Source organism: Larus michahellis, chromosome 16 (assembly GCF_964199755.1).
Source record: "Larus michahellis chromosome 16, bLarMic1.1, whole genome shotgun sequence".
In the NCBI taxonomy this organism is placed as follows: Eukaryota; Metazoa; Chordata; class Aves; order Charadriiformes; family Laridae; genus Larus; species Larus michahellis.
The window spans coordinates 8210869-8235590 of NC_133911.1; the positions used below are offsets into that span (position 1 = coordinate 8210869).

At 38.4% G+C, this 24722-nt stretch overlaps 1 protein-coding gene across 9 annotated transcripts in view; it reads left to right on the plus strand.

Annotated features, from left to right (window-relative positions):
• Window positions 1-24722, plus strand: part of PLCH2 (phospholipase C eta 2) — a 104209-nt gene that overhangs the window by 12062 nt on the left and 67425 nt on the right. For 8 of the 9 annotated variants that reach the window (XM_074560267.1, XM_074560273.1, XM_074560269.1 and 5 more), the window contains one exon: window positions 5694-6175. In XM_074560267.1, the coding sequence (XP_074416368.1) occupies window positions 6064-6175 (112 nt within the window). In that variant the 5' untranslated portion in view covers window positions 5694-6063. Of the gene's footprint in view, window positions 1-5693; window positions 6176-18158; window positions 18363-24722 lie in introns of those variants that run through there. The other variant, XM_074560272.1, reaches the window with a different exon arrangement.

Sequence of the window (24722 nt, forward strand, 5' to 3'; positions counted from 1 at the left end):
GTTACAAATGGCATTGGAACCTGTAGTCTGTGTCTCCTCTTTAGTATGACTCACAAATTCCCATGTGCAGTAAATCTTAGTTTTTCAGCAGTAGTCACTTCCTGTCTGTCTCCTAACAAGGCGATCTTCCTCTCCCCATTCCTTCTCTGAGGCTTCTTGGTTTTCGTGGTCTATAGTACGAAACTTGTATTTTCAAAGTACTTTTGAGCCAAGCTATTGGATGAGATTTAGAGCCTTGCTTAATTACTTCCCATTGCTCTTCTAATAAAAATTTCTGGTTCTCCCTTGCTCATAAGGACTGCAAATGTTCTTAAGAAGCAGGAGGCTGCTGTGTGCTGTGTTTCCATTGTCATTTCAGATAGGTCTGGGAACAGGCTAGCAACAAATAACGATTATGAAACTTGAGAGGGTTTCTGGCAACTTGGGATAAATTGGAATAAGGGAAGGGGATTACAAGTCTATCCCCTGTATATAGAAATTGTTGCAAATTTCAAGTTTTGTTTTGTAAAGTGAATGCTGAATTCATATGACACAGTCAATATAAGCCTGAAATAAATTATTTGGATTTAATAAGTCATCTCCTTACTTGCATAAGAAATGTTCAGTTACATCATTCAGCAAAAATGCAGGGCTCTACTGCATGTGCAGCTCTAGTTCAAGCTTTAAGGGGTGGGTGAGGAAAAGCTGACAAATGTTAAGTGTTCCTTTTAAGTGGAATAACTGTGTTCTGGGTGTAAGGTGAATACATCAGGCTGCCAGAAAGATATTCTGATGTCCTCTTTATTGCCTTTTCTGTACTCCCCCCCATATTTTTAACTGAATTGTTTGCTGGAGAACTCTGTATCACATGCCAATTTGTTCTGTGTGTGCTCTGTCCCTTGGGAAAAAGAATGTTGTATCACACCCTAAGGTGTGGGCTTACCCCCATGTTCCATAGTACTAAAACAGACTTCTTTCATTTTGCAGTTGCTTTGGATGTGAAGTAACGTGCCTGGGCGTGCAAGTTATCTCAAACGGAATTGCCCAGTGAATGGAGTTGCATTCTTTAAAACGAACAGCATGTCATAGTGAACCGCAGTAGAGTTTAAAAGCAATCCCAAGTCTCAGATTCAAATTCTTTAAAGAATTTTTTTCTCCCAATTGATCTTTTATCCTATTGATCTGCTTCCTGATCAAGCTATTCAGGTTCAAGTGATGGCTTAGTTTATTTTATGTTTCATCCACAGTATCAGTGTATCTTTTCTGGAGGGATATCAGAATTGTCTGAGTTCTGGTGGGTGCCACGTGATACCTCCCTGAATGCAAAAGCAGATCTTTTGGGCTTAACCTTAAATACAACAGTGATATAAAAATGGCTTGTTCCACCACCTCTCTGGAACAGGCTCCCCTCTGGAGACATTCAAAACCCGCCTGGATGCGTTCCTGTGTAACCTGCTCTAGGTGACCCTGCTGTGGCAGGGGGGTTGGACTAGGTGATCTCCAGAGGTCCCTTCCAACCCTATGATTCTATGATTCTAAAGGATTGCTAATGGTGCGTACAGCTTTTTTTGTCTGTTAAGTGATATCTATCCTCCTTCTAGGGTTTTAAGTCCAGTTTTCTATAGGAATATGGAACCTCACACAGTAATACTCAGGTGGGGCTCCTAACCTGAGCAGTCAATTTAAATCTTGTTCATGTGGTCTGAACAGGTACAGTTGCTCTCTTCTGGCTATTTTGTGACTCTTGTCAATGAGCTATGCTGCTCTCAGAGGCCAGAGTGTTTGCTAGTATGAGAGAGGTGAAACATTTCCAGAGAATGTAACTGATATTTTTCATCATACAATCTTCTCAAGAAATTTTCTAGGAAAGCCAACTGAGCTTCTTTCATTTACTTTAATAGGAAGTCTGGTCCCTGAATTTTGTTCTGAGATACCAATTTGAATCCTGCTATATTTTTAAGGATCAATTGTGTACTTTTCTATTGTCTGCCTAGGATTTATGGGTACATTCAGCTTGCTGTTTTGGAGAGAAGGGCTAGGCTTTGTTATTTTTCTCTTTTTAAACAATATAGATATGCTGAAGAGAAGGGGGGGGGCGGGGAAGAGAGGGAAGTCTGAGGACCTGTACAGAAGCTCTAAGAGGTGGGACTGAGTGAAAAAAGAACATCTCTTGCGTGAAAACAGAAGACATTTGGAGACCAGCTGAATGACAATAGCTTCACTTTCAGATCAGAAAAAAGAGTAAAGAACATGAATTTGACATGGCTCAAGATAATAAAATATTCAGTGAACCACATCTTCATACAATGTAAGGTCATCTGCTTAAACTGAAATGATGCCAGTATGTACCAGCATGAACATCTGTGCCCATTAAGTCTTCCTCACTCTTATGGATATGTTCTTTGGTGCATAATGAGTCACAGTGATTGAACTTCCTGCAAAGGAAATGACCTCTCAAAAAAACCCCTAAAGCAAAGAGGTGAGAGAGTCTGGCAAAATAACTACCAACGAGTTCAACTTTCTGAAAAGGAAGTGGATAGATCTTGTCTCAATGTTAAAATAGTTTCATCTGTTCTATGGGCTGTGGCTTCCTGGATTAATCTCAGGGTTAAACATTTAATGCGCATGTACCAGAAATGGCACTTTGTGGCTAGTGGGTATAAAATTGTGGTTAGGAGAAGTTGCCGAGATGACCGAAGCAGACAGATAACTCAACTGCTGTGAGACAGTGTCTGTCATCTGTAGAAGTCCTTGCTCAGAATATGCAATGGAGTATCTCCAGAAATGCTTTTGAATGCTGTTTTGGCTTTTTCAGTGGACACAGTTGATTTAACTCCTGAGATGCCTTCTAATGTTTAGTTTTGGTTGAAGCTACTTTACCTCATGGTTTTCACACTGAAAGGCAAACACAAAAAAAGGATAAAGGATCTTTTTTTTTTTTTTTTTTTTTTTCCCCTCCTTTGGCGACTTCAACATCTGCTTTGGATTCTAGAATCCTCCAAAAATTCCATGTTTGATAGTTGGGCAGGAGAGGAGAGAGCAAAGCACTATGACTAGGTGTTGATATTTTCTGTTGTCTGTGGTGTGAGATGTGTGTAGGGATTGGATTGAATACAGGTAAAAGGTTGCAGGGTTTCTTCTGTCCTTGATTTTTAAAACAGCCAGTAAAACCATCGTAGTATCTAGAATGGGTTATAGACTTGATACTCTCAAAAGAGAATTCTGGTACTGTTAACCTTCTGTTAGAGCAGCATTTAGCAGACAGCTTGTGAGACAGAATTTGACCAGTAGCTGTAGGATGAGTTTCTCATATTGTCACCTTATATGGAATAGATAAATTAACCCAGGGCGTGGGGTTCAGTTTGCAAACTCCATAATGCTGATAAGACGGAAGTTAGTGGTAACTAGGAAATAAGTGTTGTCATGTAGCAGCTACATCTGAAAATACGAGTGAGACTGTCAATGTGCTTTTACAGAGTGGTCGAGATAGCAGACTACAGTTGTGAGTTAGTATTCTGATTTATTAGGTGCTTGTTACACGTGCAGTGAGTTGCAGCAAAAGGTTGGTATCTGCCCCCAAATTCTATTGGTAGATAACTCAGGCTTGCTGCTGAGTTGAGTCTGGCATCTACTGTGTTTGACACCTACTTGCTTCAAGTACCTTGTTCCTACACCTCCTCGACATGCACAGTATTTGTTCAGCTGAACACAGGCTGCTATGCCATTCATATTATACTCATGGTAGAATACTGAAGATGTAGTAGTGGTAATAACTTCTTTTTACCAGACAGATAAGAGCTGAAAGAAACAGGTTTAGTTTCATCAGAACATCCCCAAATGAAGTGTAGCAAGAGGTGTACCTCCAATATTAAAATGGTCTATGTTGTCAAGAAAGAATTATGAGTGCTTACCTTTTCTCTGGTGTCATAGTAGATATAGCTTATGTGTAGGAACAAGTAATACTGTAAGTCAAGGAGTTGTGGCTGGACTTCAAAAAGTGTAAGAACGACAAATGTGCCTTAGTAAAGGGTCTAGTGAAATCTATACACAGGATAGAGGAGCTTTGAATGAGCCTTGACAAGTCAGCTCTGTGTATGCATATAAATATATTTTTGGTATTAATTTGAGGAGTAGCTTAAAGGAAAAAAACATTTATTTTGGGATGCATAAAATGAATACATGGAAATATATGAATTGTTTTTGTTCAGTCTAAAGCAGAATGTTTGCTCTGTATTTTGTTAACTAATTATGTTTATGTATAGATCAGACTACATATCTGTATTTATCAGATGAAGGGATACGATTACAGAGACAGATGATAGGATGTACAAGGATGTATATTTTGGGGGGGGGGGGACAGGGAATATCTTTGATAACCTATTACCTGCCCTCCCCTTTCAGTCCAGTCAGTTTGTGAAATCTTTCCTAAGTTTATAATTTTGGTTTCGGAGATTCTAGCTGTGTTTTGTAATAAACTTATTATTCGCCAAATGAATTTCACCCACTGATAATGCCCACAATTATTTCAGAGCCACAGGATACCCTTTGAGATATTTCCTGTTTAGATGAGGAAACAAGTGATTTTAATGATACTGAATTTCCACAGGACTAATATTGCTAACCACTACTGTCCCATATATGAAGTTGCTATGCATTTGGCTCCATGTATGGGTATTAGTCATTGACTGACATGCTCCCTCTCAACAGAGGAGATTTTAACAAGATAGAAAATGGAAAAGGCAGGGCTTGGTGAAAAGATAGTCGTTGAGAGGAAATGACTTCCCAAAGAAGCTGAATGAGGAACCAAAGACAAGAAGAGAGGTACAACTTCAAACTTGCAGATGCTGTAACATGGACATCTCTTAGTCATTTTTTGCTACAAATGTCTCAACCCTCCCTCTATTTCTACTCCCTGTGACTTAATAGTGATGCCTCATTGCCCTCTCTCTTTTAAAATAATGTCAAACTGGATCTGTGCTTTCACAACAAAACATGTTAGGGCAATGTTTCAGAGCTCAACTTGTAATTACAAACTGAAGGAGACTCCCATAGATTCAGTTACCAGCACAAGGTAGGATCCCAGGTTTCTGTCTTGTGTGATTGCTGTTTTGGAGTGAGCCTTTGACCTTCTTTCTCTGAGGAAGGTATCCATCTGAAACTTTTCTGTAGCCAGTGGGCAGGAGATAGGTAAGAAAAGGGAAGGAGAATGCCAGGCAATGATGAAGAGATACACACCATCAGCTGTCTCCATACTGTAAGGGGAGAAAAGAACTTTAAAGGGTAACAGACAGAACTGAATGAACAAGCCAGCATCGCAGCAGATAGTTCTCAAAGCTGTCCTTTGGGAATATAGCAGATACATTCACTTATGTAGAATGCTTGAGTTAAGTGTTTGTGTATATATTATATGTATGTGTATCTATATATATGTCTGTATGTGTATATGTATATATATAAAAAATTAAACCCAGCATGTGTAGTTTGGTTACTGGAGAAGTTGCTGCTGGCAAAAGCATAGTTTTCTATGATTATAGAAAATACCGGGGTGAGGGAAAGAAGAGTCGGTGGCTTCTGTTATGTGACGAACTATATGGGTATAAGTAACTGCTGAGATCAGTCTGTTGCATGTCATCTAGCTATGTTCCTGCAGTAAATGTTGTATAATAAACAGTTAAAGCAACTTCCATTATTTAAAAACTAATTGTCTTCTCCAGGTTTGCCACGTGCAAGAGACCCTGGGAAGATATACTGAATACTTGTAACTGTTTTGCTCCTGGGAAGGGCCATCACATCCGTTCTATCAAGACTGAGCTCAGTGGTAGTTCTTTCTCCACACTGATACTATAAATTTTATTCTTCAATGCACGGAATATGTGTCAACAGGATTAAACCAGGACTGTCTCCTGAATGTGGAATTCCAGAGAAGGCACTGTCAGTGACTTCCAAAGTAAGCCAACAACATCCTGAAATTTTTGATTTTTCTCAGATACTTTTATTACTCAACTGAATATTTCTGCAGACATCTGTTCTGAAATACTTTGACTTGGAGCAAGCACTGTTGCTACGCTGATCTGAAAGCTTGAAATGGCTCTGACTTCTCCAAAATCTGTAGCAGGGGATTTGACACAAAGAGAAGAACTCATTCTCAATGATGGAAACTATTTCCATTTCCTCTCTGCAAACATCATCACAATAGGTAAGTGAAAGACTTCTGAAAGAAGGCAAACCTGCCCATTTTAAATTTGGCCATTGCGTTTTTAGCTGCCTCCCTATGCTGGTTAGCAGAGATGATTTTCTGAGAGATGAATTAGTTGGAATATCTTCAGGGGATAGTAGTTTGGTGGCTTGGAACTCCCACTGACAATTAATGTAGAAACAATACATGTAGAAATTAAGCTGACAAGACATGTAAACGTAGATGAGAGACAAAAGGAACAGAAGTCTTAAAGTCTCCGTGGTTTTAAAGATAAGCACTGGAATTTAAAAGGAATGTGTATCACTTTTCTTTAGACAGAAGTTAGCCAACAAGAACTGGCTCTTGAATCTAGGTAGAAATGAGATCTACAATTTATTAAGTGGTATCAATCATATCCATTTTTAGTGTTTAAACCAGGAACTACTAGAGGTAAGGAGGAAATATTTAGATATTAGTAGAGATAAGGAGGAGGTATTTTCATATCTGGCACTGCAAGCTTTATTTCCATAGATCTCTGAAGCATCTTGTGCTGGTCACTGATCCTAAAATAGGAAAGACTTTGGATTTCAAATTCACTGTTCTTAAGAACATGGTTTTGAGGAAGGAGGACTGTAGGAGTGGACAATTTGTAAGAATTTCAGACTGTGGTCTATGCAGCTTTGGTAGAAAAAATGTTTGTGTCTGCTGAATTCCTCTTAAGAAGGTAGTGAGGTATGCTGAAATCTTTTTGTGAGACAGAAAATTGTTTTTCTTATCAACGCAATTCATACTAATATGAAAGAAAGAGCGGTAGCCCTGTAACTTAGAATTGTCCTTTCTGTGGGTGATTCTAGTGCAATTGCCTATCAGCTATTTTTTGGCTGTCAACCAGGTTCCTTTATTCAGCAGCACCAAGTACTCCTAAATATTTTAGTCTTTAATCTTTTCCAGCTATGTTCCAGAGTGAACCCTAAATGCTGGGGAAACCAGGAGAAATCATAGCAGTAAAACGCAGCTAGGAAGGCCATAAGAACAGCAAGAAAACCCCAAGCTCTTTCTCAAAGCAAAGCATTAAAAAATGTAGATTAGTATCATCAGATGAAACTGTCAAAACTGATTGCAACTTTTTTCTTGATTCTTTCAAGTGCTTCTGGAAAATCCTTCTTGAAGTCGATGGGAGCAGGATTTATACTGCCTCAGGTTGTGGCTCCGTGCCATGAAGTTGTCTGAATTGAGCTGAGAGATACAGAGCTCAAAGAATAACTGTTGTTATCTGTTGCTCTTTTTTGAGTGTTGACAGCTTACGCAGAGGAAAATGAGCTCTTCTCTTAGGAAGCTTGGAGATTACAGATGTGATTTTGCACATCAGGTGTTGACTGGAGATTGGGTGGGAAGAAGGGAATTGTGTAACTGATGTCTGTGGCAGATGAATTTGTGCTACAGGAGAGATCTGAAGGAGGAGGATCTGGTTTGCTGCATTTAAAATAAAAAAAGTTTGATTTAGCCTAAGATTTTAATTGGAACTTCATGTATTCAACACAGGACTCATTTGCTTGAAATGCATTCTTATTTACTGCCTAGAGTCATGAAGTAGATAACACTAAAACTTTCGACTGGGCTCTCACAGGAACTAATTTCATCATTTTGGCAAAATTTCCAGCAATTGTGAGATCAATTTAGCTTTCTGCTGGCTTACAATTTGGGATGATAAGTATATTTCTTACTTGCATTAATGGGGTTGAATAGATTTGTATTGTATTAAAAACAGCTTGTCAATGAAAATATAATCCATAATTAACTGCCATTAACACTAGTTCTTATCTTTATCATATATTTAGTGATACTAATTTTTTCCTAGTAGAGGTAGCCATCATATGTTTGATCATCATCTAAATGTGCTTCTTAGGTTCACTGTATGCAGTAAGTACTTAAATATTCTATGTTTTTTCTTGAATTTATGCAGGTAAGTGGAGCATCTGTTCACAAATACATTATTCCAATGACTGCTTTTTTATTTTTTAAAAATAACCATAAAGCGTATTCTTAACTGAAAGGTAGTCTAAAGGAAATGGACAAATTTTTAACTTCTTACAAACAATAACTACAATTCTGCTAGTATGCATGTGTTAAATGTGTAGGCATTTTTTTCAGCAGCATTTTAGGATGTTTTTGATTCTCTCAAAAGTCTGTTCAGCCTCTATTGGCTAAACGAAGCTTGCATTGAGTGTCATGATCGCTAGCAATGGAACTAAGCATGGGCTGAAGTACTTTGCTAAACTGGGACCTTTCCTAAAAGGTATCATTCTTAGCTGATAAATCTCTTGCATACTGAGTGTCAGTAGAAGGATCTTTAGCATTCCACTGTCCTCTCTTGCCTTTGCAAAACTCTTCAGTTCTCCTGTCCTTAACTCTGACAGCTGTTCGATTTGTATCTTGTGGTTCCTCAGCATGTGAAGATACACTTGCTCATATGCTCTGGGGAAGGTTGCTCCAATACTACTTTTATAGCATGTCAATAGAAAACCAGAAATATGTACAAAAATTGTTTCCTGCCTCTCACCTGCAGATCATACCAACAATTCTCATAAATTGGTTTGCAAGGAGTTTGAAAAAGAAAAGTGCACAAATTTACAGGTGAAACAGGTGTATTATATCATCTGTGTGTATAATGGCACTACAGAAGTTAAGATGGTATGTTCCAGTTATTGCTATATTATATAAACTGACTTTTAGGGAACTGTTTTTTTATTTGTGGGATGAATTGTAATTTCTTGCCTCCTGAACAAGAATTGTCCATTATATAGTTCTGTACCTAAAGTTCTATCAGCGTGTAGGATGAAGTGCCATGAAATGGCAGAAATAGCTGGAGGAAGAGAAAGTCTTCATTGTGCCTGTGCAGCACTTCCAGCATTCCAATGCAAGTGGGTCTCAACCTAAACAAAAGCTGGTCTGCAGTTCAGGAATCCCTTTGCAGAGTTGTTCAGAACACCCACTTGAGTTTGTTCTTACCTCCCTAATTAACTCTTTATATGACTCGGTTTAAATGCTGCGTAGTGCAGTGACAGGTTTTATATTTATTTGCCTTTGCATTGTAATAAATGCTTAAGCAATCCACGTAGAAGTGGTCATAATACTGTTGAGCTGTTCTCTTGATTGAGTAGCCTATGCCTTCAAATATGACATTTCTGCTGTATCAAACCTGTGCTTTCAGATGTGACACTTCAGCTTTCTCATTTAGGTATATATCTGCAAGAAAAATTGGGAAAGGATGGAGCTAGAGATTTAAATCTCTAGTTGGAATAAATCCATGCAGTTAAATAAAAGCTCCTCAATCGATCATTTGGTCCCATAGTATCATAGCTACCTACAATTACTTCTGTACCATACTGATTAATCTCAGATGTCTTGAAACTCAGCATTCTTCTGCAGTTTTCAGACTTCTTTCATCAGTTGAGACAAACAGTTTTCAAAATGTTTTCTTTTTTTGGAATAAAAACTCGGCTTTTCTGTGTAGGTTGTATATGGATGAGGAGTAAGATTGCTATGTAAAAAGGAAATCTGAGTGGAACGCAATCAACTTTTACATAATTTTGCTGTATAATGTGATTCAACATTGTTACAGGAGCATTGGGAAAGTCCAAAATCAAGGAGGTATATGGCAAATTCAGTAATCCTCTATTTCTCAAATATGTTCTGGCATGTCTAGACTCACTTTTCCCTTGTAATCTGATGAAAGTGTGTTGTGCACAGACATGCAAAATCCTGTTTGCTTAGATACCTAGTACATCAGATTAGCGTGGAGAAGTACTTAAGGTGGCCTTCAGCATGTGGCTCTAACATGCTGTCTGTCTACATGAGCAGGGCTTCTGTCATGGAAGGGGGTTTCCAACCCCCTGATGACTGTTTTCCAACCAGATGATTTTTAAAGGTCCCTTCCAGCCCAAACCATTCTATAATACAAGTTTAGTGGAAGAACGGGCACACAAGTGGTGATAGGTGAATTGGCATCAGCTATTTGAAAGTAACTTGAGTTGAAGCTAGATTGCTGTGAAAATGCCCATCAGTTAAAAAAGAATGTGAACGGATAGTGTGGTTCTACTAGTTCTGCATGTATTAGCAACTGACGGAAGAATGGATACTGGTTTGGGTTTTGTTGATGCAGTTTGAATGAAATCTGAAAAGACACTGTTTACTGTAAGCGTTTAAACATGTCATTCTCCTTGATTTGGTACCACATAGGCAGTGGATACTACACAATTCTGACACCAAATCCTGAAGGTTTTATGTAGTCTCAACTTTTAAGAATTATGTTTTCAACACCTTGTTTCCTTCCTGAATGGAGAGTAAGGCTGTAGCGTAACAAACATTGCAAGCTGCTGTTTGTCCTCCTTTTTGCTGCAGAGGCAGACATGAACAAATGAGGCTTGCAGAACTCACTATTGTTTCCTTTGTTGGTAGTGTCAGCCTATACTAATTTAAAATGTTCATGAGTCCATGGACTGTTGTAATAAAGACATGAATCTAAGGATGTAATACTCAACTGTCCAGCAGACCCAGAATCTGGTTCTGTTACTGACTTCTTGTTTGACTGTTTTTGCAACTTTACTTTGTCCTTGTTGTCTCTTATTTTGATTATGAATGGGAACTGCTATTCCTGCACGACAGACAGTTCCCAGACATGTTTGGGTCTTTACTACCTGTGATGAAATACAAATAATAATAATGTTCAACCTAAACAATTCAGAAATGAAATCACTACAGTAAGATCTTCTAGACAGTGATACTTGTGGGTACTGATATCAGCTGCTCGGGAACTGTCCTGCAAAATGCAATTTATAGAACCCAAATGAGTCTGAACCCTGGAAGTTTTGTGTACCTAGAAGTAGTGAGTTAGGTGACAGTAAGTTTGGTATGTTATTTATTCTGTTTCCCACTGAAAAAATCAACCCCCCCAAAAAAATAAAGCCCAAGCCACCCCATCTAGACACACAGCTCTCTTTAAATTAGATTTAGATGTCTTTGTGTTTTTAAAAAAAAAAAAAAAAAAAAAACAAACCAAAAACAAAAAACCAAAACAGAACCAACCCCCCATGTCTTTTATGATGAAGGGCTGCTTAATAAGTGACGTGTCTGTTGTATAAGGCAAGTGTTCTTTTAGTGCACTGATTATGTATTCTAGGTACCAGTTGGTTCCACTTAGAGATGCCTAATCTAAATCTACGAGGGACGGACATGCTAAGAATGGGAGGGAAAAGGTGCTATTACTTTTCTCAGGTTAACATTTTAAAATGTTGGAGAAAGACCTAGAGTAGGGCTAGGAGAGCTGTGTATCTGTGAACTGTAGTGTGAACTGTACACAAGGATGGCAGTCGGCATTCTCCAGATTCTGATGCTTGCTTTTTGCAGTTATCCTAGATGAGCTGAATCCTTGCTCCGTGCCTGACAAGAGTAAAAGGGAGGACAGTAAGAGACCATCTGTGTAGCAGTCAGTTATATGTGCCTGCTCCAGTTGAGAGACGTTTCCTTCTCTGGGTAGAGAGTCCCTGCAGTTCCTCTCAGACTAACATTGCACCTATATGCAGGCTTTCTATAAAGGCTATTTCTATAATTCTGTCCCTCATGGTTTCTTTGGAAGTAAACTTGTGTGTATTTGAGGGGCAGAATTTGTCCTAGAATAAATAAATTTAAAAAAAAAAGGTGCAAATAGAGGGCTTAAAACTGTTTCTGTGTGTACTGTACTGGATGAATTTCCGTTGAGGCTTCTGGGCGAGTAACAAATTAACAGTACTAGCTTCATTTGCAGAAGAGGTGTGAACATTTAGACATGCATAAGTGTTAGACTTACGCTGTGACTGACACACATATCTGCAGCTCTGAGGTTTAGCACTCTCAACCTCAGTACCTGAGAGCTGGAACAGTAAAGCTAAATAGATCAAGATGGGTTTCTACATTATGCTTGAGCCCGTTTCAGCCTAGAATTTCTTGAGGTTAGGCTTTTAATGCTTCCTAATACAGATTCAGAATGTGACTGGCAATCTCTAGCCAGGCTTTCAGTTTTTTGAAACAAAATTTGTTCTATTTGCAGGCATATATGTGCAAATAAGGAGACAAATGTTTAGGTGGATATTTTGCCTAAGAGTTCACAAACTGATGTATTTTCATCTCAGGTGGTGGTAGTTGGGAGCAGATCTGAGAACTTATGAAACACCGAAACGGAATCAATTTTCAGTTTATGAAAAAGGCTCCACGCTCATGTAGCATTCTTTAGTAGTATTAAAGTCTTAGAAGAAAAAATGTTTGAAAGAATTCAGTCTTTGAGCTGTTTTATCTCCCATTAAGAGATGACAAAATTCTAAGAAATTCTGCCCTTTATGTAATGTAGCGTGCATTGCAAAGGAGAAAGTATCCTGAATTACTTGGTGACAGGAGCAATTTATGCTCCTTCGAGTCATTTTGCATTACAGAAGGTAATATTTGACTGTAATTCAACACTAGAGGGCAGCGGTGTTCTTAATATTATCCATGCATTCATTACACAATATACATGCATGTTCCATACATACATATCTACATCTGATGTACAGCAGAGACTTGCAGATTATATCTGATGGAAGGTACCAGGAAGAGATGTGTCTTGCAGACAGCTGCAAATGTAGCTTACCAGAACCCTGAACAATCACTTTTGTCGTGGCTCGTTAAAGTGTCTCTTGCAAATTATTTCAGCAACTTTCACTTTAAAAAAAAAAAAAAAAAGGGAGAAAAGTCACTAGAACTAAATATTTGCTTAAGTGTACCTCCCAAAAATTAAGATTTATGAAATCATTTGAAATTTGAGTAAGATACAGATGATGACTTGGGTTATTTTTTGTTTGTTTTGAGATATTCAAAGATATGTAAAGCAGCTAATTTATATTTCAGATAATTTGTGCAAAAATTAATCTTGCTGTATCTGAAAAATTTAAAATGCAAATGGGTCTAATAGGGCTCAAAAGTTCTCTGATTTATTGCACAATGAAAATCTTTCTTGAGGCTGCTAACGTTCATGATAAGCCAGTTAAAACTCATCTGACTAAGCATTTCAAGATTGCAAAAGAATAAATCTGGAATATCTCAGTCCAGTTTAATGATCTTGATCTGTGCTCCCATGATACGAAAGCAACATAAATCTCTAACCATTCTAGCTTGTGTTTAGGCTAACGCAAGCACTCCACAACCTGGATTCTTTCTCAGCTGTTATCTTCCTTTATCTATTTACAGAGTGGCCTTACAATACTACTATTCTGGTTTATATCTATTTTGAATCCTTCTATGGGATAAATGATGATACAAGGCATAGCTCGATAGTAAATCTGGATGAAGCAGTGTATGAGGACCTTGCATTTCAATTTGACAGTGCTGAAAATTGATACTTTGTCTTTCAACTGATGTGATTCATATATTCCTTTTTCCTGTCTCTGAGGAATGTATATTTGTTTTCTTAAGGATATTAGTTTGGATCAAATGAGCTTTTTAAGCCTTGCCATTTTGCCCAAATAGATTCAACAGACAATGAAAAACTGTGAAACTTTCTTTTAATTTCTTTCTTGGTTTTAGTTGCTTGGGTTTTTGTTTGCCTGTTTTTTTAGTAAAGTGTATAGTAATGTAGTTCTTGGAGGCTCTGTGCCAAGATGCCTAAAGGTGTTTAGTCTCCTAACTCCTATTTAGGCACATTCCCACTGAAATGTGTTGGAAGTTAGGAACCTAAATATTATTGAATTTGACACCTGCCATGAAGCAGAGAGGTCTCCAGTTTGTTGTCTCCAATTCACACATCCTTTGACCTTGCATAGTGATTTTGTTTTAGAACCATGAAATATTAATAACTACTTGTCCTTGTCTTAGTGGAGTTTTGTGAGGATAAATGCGTGGAAGGTTGTGAAACTGTCAGAAATAGCAATGGGAACCATAAGCATCCTTAAAGACAAAGGTCTGATTTGTTGGTCGTTCTCTGTTGTCAGTAGGAATATTGCAGTTTGGCCTCACCTTTCTTTCCTGTGCGTGACTGAAGTCATGCGACTATAATAAAAAGGGGAGAGTTACTTGGATAGCCAATTTATATGCTAGTGCCGTTTCTTCTGTTGAAGTTAACTAGTGAAAACAAGATACAAGGTACTGACTGAACTGTGCTGCACAATCAGTGTTTTTTCTGTACTGGGGAAAAAAAAGCAGCGTACTACACATGCAGATTTCTACTAAAAGCTAACATATGGCTATATCTACATCTCAGAATTTCATTTCTGTAACTTAAAATCATCAGGCCATCACTTTAAAGGTTGAAAAGGAAAGTAAACATAACAAGTGGCAGGTTTAATGGGTTAAATCTTTCTAATGAGCAAAAATTCAACATAGACTGCCTTTTTTGAGGTGCTAAAGACTATTATATTACTCTAAGACAATTTAAATCGCTTTAGAGAATCTGTGGGCAAGTTATATGGCCCTTACAGAAGTAACCAGTCTTGGAGAGGAGACCGACCAAGCCCCTCTTTACTTTAGGCTTAGATTGCAGCAACTGAGTAATATGCTATCAGTGTCATAGTATTGTCTGATCCAAGCTATTGCTGTGATGTTAATCGATCTATTTTTGTGTCATGTGTGGAAGAAGTGGAATTATTTTGTTGAGGTAAAGCCCGAGGCATGTTACATTTTTGGTGTGTTGGTGTTAAGAGCTTTTGTGGTTGAACATGGATTAGAAACTAGATCACCTGAATGTTGCCTTCCGATTCTTCTTTCACCTCCACAAAAATCTTCCCCCTCAAGTTTTCTTGCTCTTTCTCTTGTATATCTGTTGCTGCCTGTAAAGAAGTGTGTAGTGGGAAATGGGACACTTCAAGCAGAATAAATAGTACTGTTTGCACACACATTCCAGAGTCTACCATAAGAATATTGCTAATGCAATGGTCTGTCTGTATCGCTATTGCCATCTACTGGATGAAAGCACAAATGCTAAACTGGCATCATGAGCACGAACTAAAAAGGAGAGAGGAGACTTTATTTTTTTTTTATATATATATATATGTATCACTTCCATGGTTATTAAACAGTACAGTGACAAAAACATGGTGCATAAATACAGCTCTTCTACCATATACGACCAGTGCTATGCAGGCTTCCTGTGAAAGAGAAAAATCACACAAGGCTGCCCTGCATGTGTGCTCATATTTACATAACCTCCAAACATTCATCCTTCTAGAATGCAGGTTTGGAAAGTTTCATGCTGCCTTGGAACCAGTTGTGTCAGAGTACTGTTATTCCTGGAGCTTTTGTACCTGGCATCACTTGATGGTTACTACCTAGGGCAACTGCTACTGTGTTCCCTCAGAACTGCTGCTAGGTACAAGGCAGAATAAAAGTACTTGATAGGTGTGAGTATCTGGTAGCAGGGAAGGTACATTTCTTTATAGTTTGATTCTTAGAAACTACTGAAATAGGTAAAAATAGTGCTCAGTCAGATGGTTAGAGGTATGTTTAGAGGTAGTAAACCAAGTTCTGGATTGACTGAACCAGTGCTGGAATAATCAAAAATAAAGTCTTTTTAATATTGTGAGTGGAAAAATATGTTCCTTTCATTCATTTGTATGGGGCCTTAGCCTGTGTGTTTATCAAAGATGGGGGGAGGGAATCCAGTGTTCTTTAGCAAAGTTCAACTATATTGGCATTATCTGTGGGAAGTTCTTAAGATACAGCCATTAGCTGTGAATGAGTCTGTCAATCAAATCAGCTCAGAAAGATGCTGTTCTTGTAAGCACTGTAAAGAAAGATGAGTTTCTCCCTCATACATTTTCTCACAAATAAATAAATTGTATCTGATGACAGTTCTGATAAACTTAATCCCCCTGAAAGTCACTGAATGCAGAAAGAGCCACGTGACTCTTAGCCATTCTGTCTTACAGCATGGACTATGTCTGCCTTTAATTTTGCAAGGAATTTTGCAAATGCCTTTTTAAAATCCAAGTCATCCCTGTGATGTGATAGTGATAGTGTGAAACCTGCCTGGCTTTAGGTGTTGCTTACCTCCCAAAACATTTAAATGCCCTTCATCTACAAGCAGTTTTCTTTTTATCTTTGTTCACATCAGAATCTTATCTGTTGGTTTGATCTGAGGTTAAATACTTCATCAGAGAGAGGAATGCTTTGTTTCTTGAGAGAACAAATAACTTCAGTTGTCTTTTGAAGCTAATCATAGTGATTTTCTACAGTTAATTAACTATGAGGAACTGCTTTATATGTGGCTGCTGCCATCTTCTAGGCAAATCCAGGATTCTTCAGCTGCGTCACTGGCTATATAGTAAAAAAAAAAAAAAAAAAAAAATGACAATACTCTACTCTTAAACCCATGACCTTGGAGATAAAACCCATGAGTTAAACTGGTGTAGCGAGTGTGAAAAGAAGCTGTTCTATTATGGACCTTTTATGCTGAAAATGCTCTGAGGAAAATAGAGGATCTGTGAATGGTTTATAGAGGAGAGTGGATGAGATTATTTTTGGCAATATTTTAAGGTTTTGTTAATTTTTTTTCTCAATGTGAGACAGACTCCTTAGCTGGTGATCAGAATGAGTCTCAAGGATCATGCTTGCAACAGAGGGGAACCATATTTCTTCTCTGAATGCTTGAGATTCTGTAGTATTAAGCCAAAAAGACGTTAAATGGTTAAGGAGGTCTTTCTGAGAAAGATATCTTTCTGAGAAAGATATCTTTCTGAGTTGGTGCAGATGCTGTTGCTGAGAAACTGATGTTACATCTAATGATGAAAGAAGTTCTTCCCCATCCCCCCCAAATTGCTGGGAGGGTGCCTGATAGTGTTCTTTCTCTTAGACGGGAAAGAACAGTGCCATGCAACAGTATGGTAAGAGCCTCTGCAGATAGTGGACCTGCACTGGCATTCAGATCCATGATTGCAGAACAAGGCTTTGTTCTCATCATTTACTAGTAGAAATAAGGAATAGATGAACAAAGAAAGTACTGTTTGAAGAGGGGAGGGGGGGGGAAAGGTTTATTTTTGCTTAATCCAGCATGCTGTCTTCCAAAGGAAAATGGTTAGTTAGGAAAATCTAGTTCTTTTGTCTCGTTTTTCTCATGCAGCTCTAGGTAAAAATTTGCATCAGAGTCTTACTGTGGGCAGGCATTAAAAAGATAAAACCCTCTTGAGGGATGTAAATATCTACAGAGCATATAGTTCTCCCAGGAAAACACTAAACTTATGAAACCTTTGCAGTTCTGGTTGATTGTACTGAGCTGGCTATGAGGAGGTGTTACTAAACTGTGGGGTTTTTACTAGAACAGGTGTTCGAGAAAAGTGGAGCAAAATCATCCTTTCTTACATGACTGTAAATTCACAGCAAAGGAACAAACATTCTGCTCTGCTACTTTGAAGATTTGGTGTTTGGGGATGAGGGTGGTATATACAGGTGCATCCACATTTTATTTTTCTAGAGGCAGTGAATTTGTTTTCATTGCAAATAATTTTGCTCTGTGATTTTTGGATTTTCAGTGTTAGAGGTTTTAAATACTCTATCTGAAGAAACAGCAAGCATTAGCTGGTGGAGAATAAATCTCTATTAGAGGTGTTTTGAAGTTTTAGAAGCCATTAGAGATTGGGGATCACAGTAAACTTAGTTCATAGGATTTGTGATCCTAAATCACTCTGGCATAAAAGGGACACCTCATATGGTTGTAAGAAATCATGGCTATGGCAGTGTCTGGCTGTAGCTCCTTGTTAATCAGTGGAAGAGAAAAGCAGAGGAAATCTTAAAAGAAGGAACATGAGCATTAAACAGCTGTCATAAAGAATTCCCCGTTGCCTTAGAGGAATGGATGTTTTGGTGTCAACTGACACTAGAGATAGCGGGAAGGAGATGTCAGTCGATGAAGAGTTAATTGTTCCAGCAAAAAGTAGTTTAGATAAAATCCTACCTCTTTTCTCTCTCCGCTTACTTCCTCGGGTGTTGTGTACAGTACCATCGTGAAACTGACAGTGATTCCTCAGTGACTGCGCTAATAAATGGGATGAAATTTAAACTGCCTTCTCACACGAACAGAAAGAGGGACTTGCAGAAGAGGGAGCAAGACAGAGGGAAAATGCTGAGTATTTTTACATTCTAACATAGCAATTGAAAAAATATTCTTATTTCTGCAAGACAATGGATTTAGGAAGCCCACCACAGAAGCACAGTAGGTGGATTTATTCTTTTTACCATATGCACTGGGATTTTATTTAGAGGATAAATTGTACTCATGTTTATGTGCACAGTTGGTTTTTTAGTAGTACTTTCATAACTTCACATTACTTTTCCTTTTTCTTCTCACTTGTCCAGAGATATTTATTTAGCTGTTGTAGAGGATAATTACTTTTTTTTTTCCCCCCAGACCTTATCAGCACACTGTCATTCAAAAAGCTCTTTTATCTCTAAGCAGGCATGTTTTATTAATTATGGCCATAGTATCTAGATGAATAAAATGACTGTTAAATAAATGAAAATCCATTCCGTTTGCTGGAAATGAAATATGTACTGTTTCAGGGCAATGGTAATGCTAAAGATAGAGCAATTCAGAATTCTCTGACAAATTTGTTTACTTCAGAGCAGTTTCATTAGCTATAGACGTTAAATTTGGTGTACCTTGCAAACTTTACTGATGGGGGAAATGAAGGTTGACTTTTACATAAGATGGACTACATGCAGTGTGCTAAACTCTAAACATCATTTCTTAATGTGATTAATCATTGCTATCTGGAATGGAATGCTTTATGCTAACTGCCACACACTTCTGATGTACCTGCATTCTCCCAGTGATTATACAGTAGTTTTGCTCTTGTAGGTTATGCTGATCAGTTGTGATTGTGCAGTCACTTTTACCTTTGGCTGTGGTACATAGGTCATGTAAGCCATTAACATGTTTAGATCTTAAATTTGTTGTTCAGTGTTGTGTGTTTTCTGTGGTTCTGTATATGCATATGTCAACTGCATGTTTTATGACAAAGCCTATTTGTATAGAGGATGATGTTATTTGTATCTTTGTTCTGTTTGAGGATAAAGCTGTCCCATCTTCAGTGGTGGTTTAACACTTAGGTATCCTGTATGATGAGCCATTTTGAGTAGATAATTAATAAAGTAAATGACTGACAAGTAAATTACAGCTAACACATGGAATGCATCTAACTGTTACAAGCACCTGCAGGCATTCAGGTGCTGTGCAATGCCAGGTCCTCAGAAAATGCTAAACGGGGAGGTTAGTTTTTATTCTAAGCTCTATTGAACAACCACTTAACTTTTGCAGGGTGTAGTTCTGCCTTCTTGTTTTTTCTGTGCCCACAAAACCAGTGACCTTACAGATATTCTTCCAGCGAAACAGTTCTATTCTTGCATTTTTCTTCACTCTGTGGGCTTTATATAACCTTCCCTGCTCTTCAAGCATGCATTTGCCACAGTACTATTGAGATACTTATGATTAATCCTCCACTGGGGAGAGCTTTTTTTAATAGTGCAAGTACCAGATGTAGATTCAAGCTTCTTACAGACAGGTAGGGTAGGGATTCTCTGCATTGTGTATCATGGCCATGATGTCTCGTAAATACAGTTTGGGTATCAGAGTGACTTTGCCAATAACTATCACCAGAGAGTCTGTGCTGGGTTCTTTACTGACTAGTTTAGAACAGGATTTTCTTTCCTACTGTGAATTTGGGTGGCTTGACTGATGTGCTGTGTGCAGTTTGCTACTCACTTCTCAGTAAAAGTTGCTAACTGACATCAAGTAACATCCAAGCTATGCAGATTTCCTGCTTTGATCAGACAATTTGAGGCAGTAATAAAAGGGAGAAGTGTGACGGAGTGGTGAGTGTCCCATGCTACTTTTTTGTTGTGAAACATGCAGCATAATGAGATAATTTAGGGACAAGGGATGATGCAGTGAGAGACTGTTCCATTCATTTTTATAATGGAGAAATATATATCTGTCCTCAGCACCTGAGCAGGTGATGCTCAAGCTCTCAATGGATGAGACATGCTAAAAAAGTAAGGAGGCTTTGTCAGTTTCCTGGAAGACACTAGCCTGCATTGGCACAGCGCTTTATGTCTAAAATTTATAGCTCATGCAGTGGTTTGTGCACTGAATTCTTGTGTCCTCCTATGCAGTGAAATAATTAAAGACATATTTCCAGTTTCTGTGAAGATTGAACAGTCTGTAGATGTGCCATTCTCTGTTTCTCTTCCTGCCCTTGACAGCAGTTGCACTTTTCGGGGCCAAGTCCAAGCCTGCTGGGAGAGCTTTTCTTTCCGTGTGCCAGCAGCGTGTCCCTGTGGCAGTGGGGGTGAACCGCACTTGGGGCAGCCTGGGCAGGATGGCCGGGCGGTGGAGGGGGACGATTGTTCCCTCCTGAGCAGTGCTTCTGAGGCCCCTTCCAATACTGCTTCCAGTTTTGCTTCCTCAGCACATGGGTGATGTCTCCAACTCGAGACTCTAGCAGTGCTTAATTAGATGTTAGGGGTCTGGAGCATATGATGTGCAAGGGAAGAGGGTGAGGGAACTGGACTTTACTGGCTTGGAGAAGCATGCTTCTAGCAAGCTGCTTCTTTTGGGGTATCATTCTTTTCCTGCGTTTCTGGGCAAGCTTTCATGCCATGCTCCTGCTGTTTAGCCATTCATGTTCATAAGAGGTTAGTTCTAACCCTTTTAAAAAATAAAACCCAGTTGGGGTCAAACCTGGTAGCAAAGCTTTGATGCTTGCTGCTGTAGTGCATGATTCAAAGTTTAGTTCCCTACAGTTCTCTCCCTTCAGAGGAGTCTCTTCATTTATTCATACATTATTTAGCTGGTGATTTGAGTAACAGATGCGTATGGGGGGGGGCATTCATAATTTATTACCAAGAATGAGCAAACCATGGCTTGTGGACAGTGAGGACAGACTACATTCAGTGGAGTGTTGGGGGCAGGGGTTTTCCTTAAAGAAAAAGTCAGGTTTTTCATGCCTCAGGGCCATTGGTCACCTTTAAGTAAGCTCAGCTTTTAGTAACAGGCTGATCCTGGGCATTTCTAAGGACTGTGCCTGAGAGGTCAGAGCAAATAGAACAGGGATACAGGACATTGCTAAGAACAGTGAAGCTGCTGCATACAGGCTGGTTTTTTTGTTGCTCGGACTGCCTAATAGAATAAACGGAACCCTGGGCTTTCATTTAATTAGTAAGAAATAGCTAAAAAGGGTGACAGTACTTTTAATTTAGCAGTGATATGTAGAGATATGTATGTCGAGACTTAATTTGCAGCAAGTTCCTGTGTTAAGCTATGAATTACAGCATCTCTGTGATAGCGACAGGACAGCCCTAAGGCTGAGGATGTGACAGGGCCTAAACTCCTGTCTGTTGAACCCTCTTATCAGCTCTCTTGGATTTTCGTTCAGGTTTATGTAGACTTTTTTTGTCTCTAGTCAGGAAGTACTTAAAAAGATCATCTTTTGTTAACTCCCAAGACTCAAACAGGTCCAAAAGAATCTTGTAGTAAACATCCAAACTAGAGATGGCTAGAGTAACTTGAATGAAATCACTTACTTTAGATCTACGGAGTTTCACCAAATGTGAAATGTTTTGTAAAACTGATTCTTTTTGTTTGTTTGTTTTTCATTTCATATTAAAAATACAAAAGTATTTCACAGAATGTTCAAATCTGTTTCTTAAGTTTTGGAACAAAATGTGCAGGTTTTTGGTTGTTTTGAAACATCTCACCTCATTTAAGGAAATATATTAGTATACAGTATGTATAACTTACACATTACTTATATTACTTACATATACTATATAATATATAGTATATGTATACTTGTAATATATACTACATACTACTATCTCAGGAACTATTTTGGTGAAACAAAACATTTTTATTCAAAATACATGTATTATTTTGTGCACATTCCTTTGTAGAAATCCTGAAAGAAACCCTTCCCAATTCTTTCACAATTCACTGCTGCAATACTGTCCGCTGATGTTTCTGATACCTGAAAGAAGTGGTGTGAGATGATCTAAGCAAATACAGTTGCTCCAAGGCATGAACTATGACTTGTAACAGGAGTAGAATAAATATAATTGCTAAAAAAAAAAAAAAGGCATTTTGGAACAAAAATTTCCAGTCCCATATGCATTAATCCTGTGCTAGCCTGCACTTGTTTCATGCCCGAGTCTTTGACTCCTTTCAGGAGGTAAACCAAAGTAAGACTTTGGCACACTTACTGGTTCTTGGAAAAGAATTTTTTTAATTCCTCAGTCTCTTCCATTTCTAACTTAAAGCCCATCAGTGTAAGACCAACATTCTGAGTTACGGTTTTGCAACACAGGTCTATTTCTGCTTCTGATATTTTTGTCCAGAGCAAATTGTACTGGTAGCATGAGTGTGATTGACAGGAACTGAGACACAATCAGTTCTTTTACTGCTGGGTTTTATTGATAAATAACAAAGATCAAGATATTGTAACTTTTTAATTGTGTTTTCATGACAGTATGTGTGTTAAAAACATGTCACTGTGTATTTCTACTCTGGAATTAGAATTAGTACAGTATCCACACATGCATATGTGATAGAGCAGTTAACTGCAGCAGCTTCTGGTGTGAATGTTTGCCTTTTAAAGACTGAAGAAGGACACAAGATGTTCTCTGAGCAGAGCATTACCTGGTACCCGAGGAACAAAAAAATGCAGCTGAGGGGAGAAAAACACGCTGAACAGGGAACTGCAGTCCTCTCACTGCCTTTCTGACAGCACAGCGGGAGCGACCTGTAAAAGGGAATGAGTCTGTGACTTTATAGGCAAGCTCATGTGGAAGATGTCACGGAGCTGCTTGTGGATGACAGGGCAAATGAATGCAATTACTTTATATAATAAAATGGACTGGGTATTTTGTGATAATGGTCTCTGACTGACAGCTGGGAGCAGGGTGGGGAAAAGGGAAGGTGAACTAGCTTTCCGGTATGAAACAGAGCTTAAGACTTCAGCTCTGTAACAGAGTTTAAATTCCACATCTCTCTGCATCTTGCAGAGAAACCTAATTTTTTAAATCTCCACAGGCTTCTCAGAGACAGAAGATGCTAATTTTAGAAATGTGGCAGCTCGTCTTCTTCCCCACCCCCTTCCGTTTGCTGCCAGAATGCTTAACAATCCAGTAAACAAGCTGTGGAAAAAACAGGAAAAAACCTCAAGAGCTGAGGTAGTTGGCATCTTGTCAAAGGCATTTTTGGGGAAGGGCTTGCCCCCCTGCCCTATGGGTCTTGAGTTTGAAACCAATATAAAAATAGCAGAGTAAGAGTTGAGCTGACAGTAGAAAGAAATATTTAAAGGTGTAGTAATCGGGGCAAGCAGTCTGCTTTCACTGACCTGATTAATTCTGTGCCAGCAATCAGGATAGTTTAAATTAAATCACTGCATAAGAAGAGTGCTTGAAAGTAAAGAAACAAGCCCTAAATTTTCAAGTAGGAGTTGGATATCTCATTTTGGGTGTTCATCTATACACTGGAAATTGCACCCTTTTCCCCATAGTATCTGCTTAGGGAGTATATTATCTATTACAAATCAAAAAGTACACTGGAATAACTTCTGTTTTGACATGGCTTTTTACTGTGCAAATAGGTGTGTTACTTTGTTAATTTGTGCAGTTGGTGAACCATAATTTCCACACTCTATCCTAATTTCCTGGTGTAGCTGCATTTTCATCAGTTGCTTCAATCTTGTGTGTGAAAACAAAATTTGGAAAATATTTATCCAAGTGTGTTAGAGTTGCAACTATCTAAATACGAGGCCTTATAGTACAAACTGTTATGTTCGCATTTTGGTAGCAGGTAGAGTGGTCTCGAGTGTTTTAGCAGGAATTTTCATGATGAAACTTTTTATTTAAGAACTTCCAGTGCAAAGTACCCAAAGCTCCCTTTGGCTTACAAATGCCCAACACTTCTGGAAGTCTCTTTTATTGTAACTGCTCTTGCAGGCACTTGAAGTTGTGTGTGCGTAAATAGAAAAGCTATAGGAAAATGTTTAAAGTTAGGCATTCATTCTTACTTCAGAGTATCTACATGACTAAAAGTTTTCTGTTAGACCTACACAAGATGCACGTGTTTTCTGTTTAGAAAATTTGCTATTTTTAAAGTAGGAAATGTGAGGCAGTGAAGTGTTCATTACATTCAGAACACGTGGATAATAAATCTGCTTAAATTTAACATGCATCATAATTTCAAACACCCTCGAGTGTCTGGAAAGTTTAACAAAGCATAAATGCTTCATCTACTTAGTGCTTATACAGAGCAATGCATTTATCTTTTTCAATTTATTTGGAACAATGGAGCTCAGTGCAACACAGCTGCTTTTTATATATGCAAACATATGTTGTATTCTATTACTAATTAGTAATTGAGACCACCTCACTATATGCATTTTTCAGCCCTTCATAGCTCAACTGTCTGAAAACTGTATTTCTGTTCAGAAATCCAGGTCATAGGTGTGACTGAATGAATTGCAAGTTTTGATGTTGGGGAGAGAATTAGCGCAGGACAGGTTTCACTTCC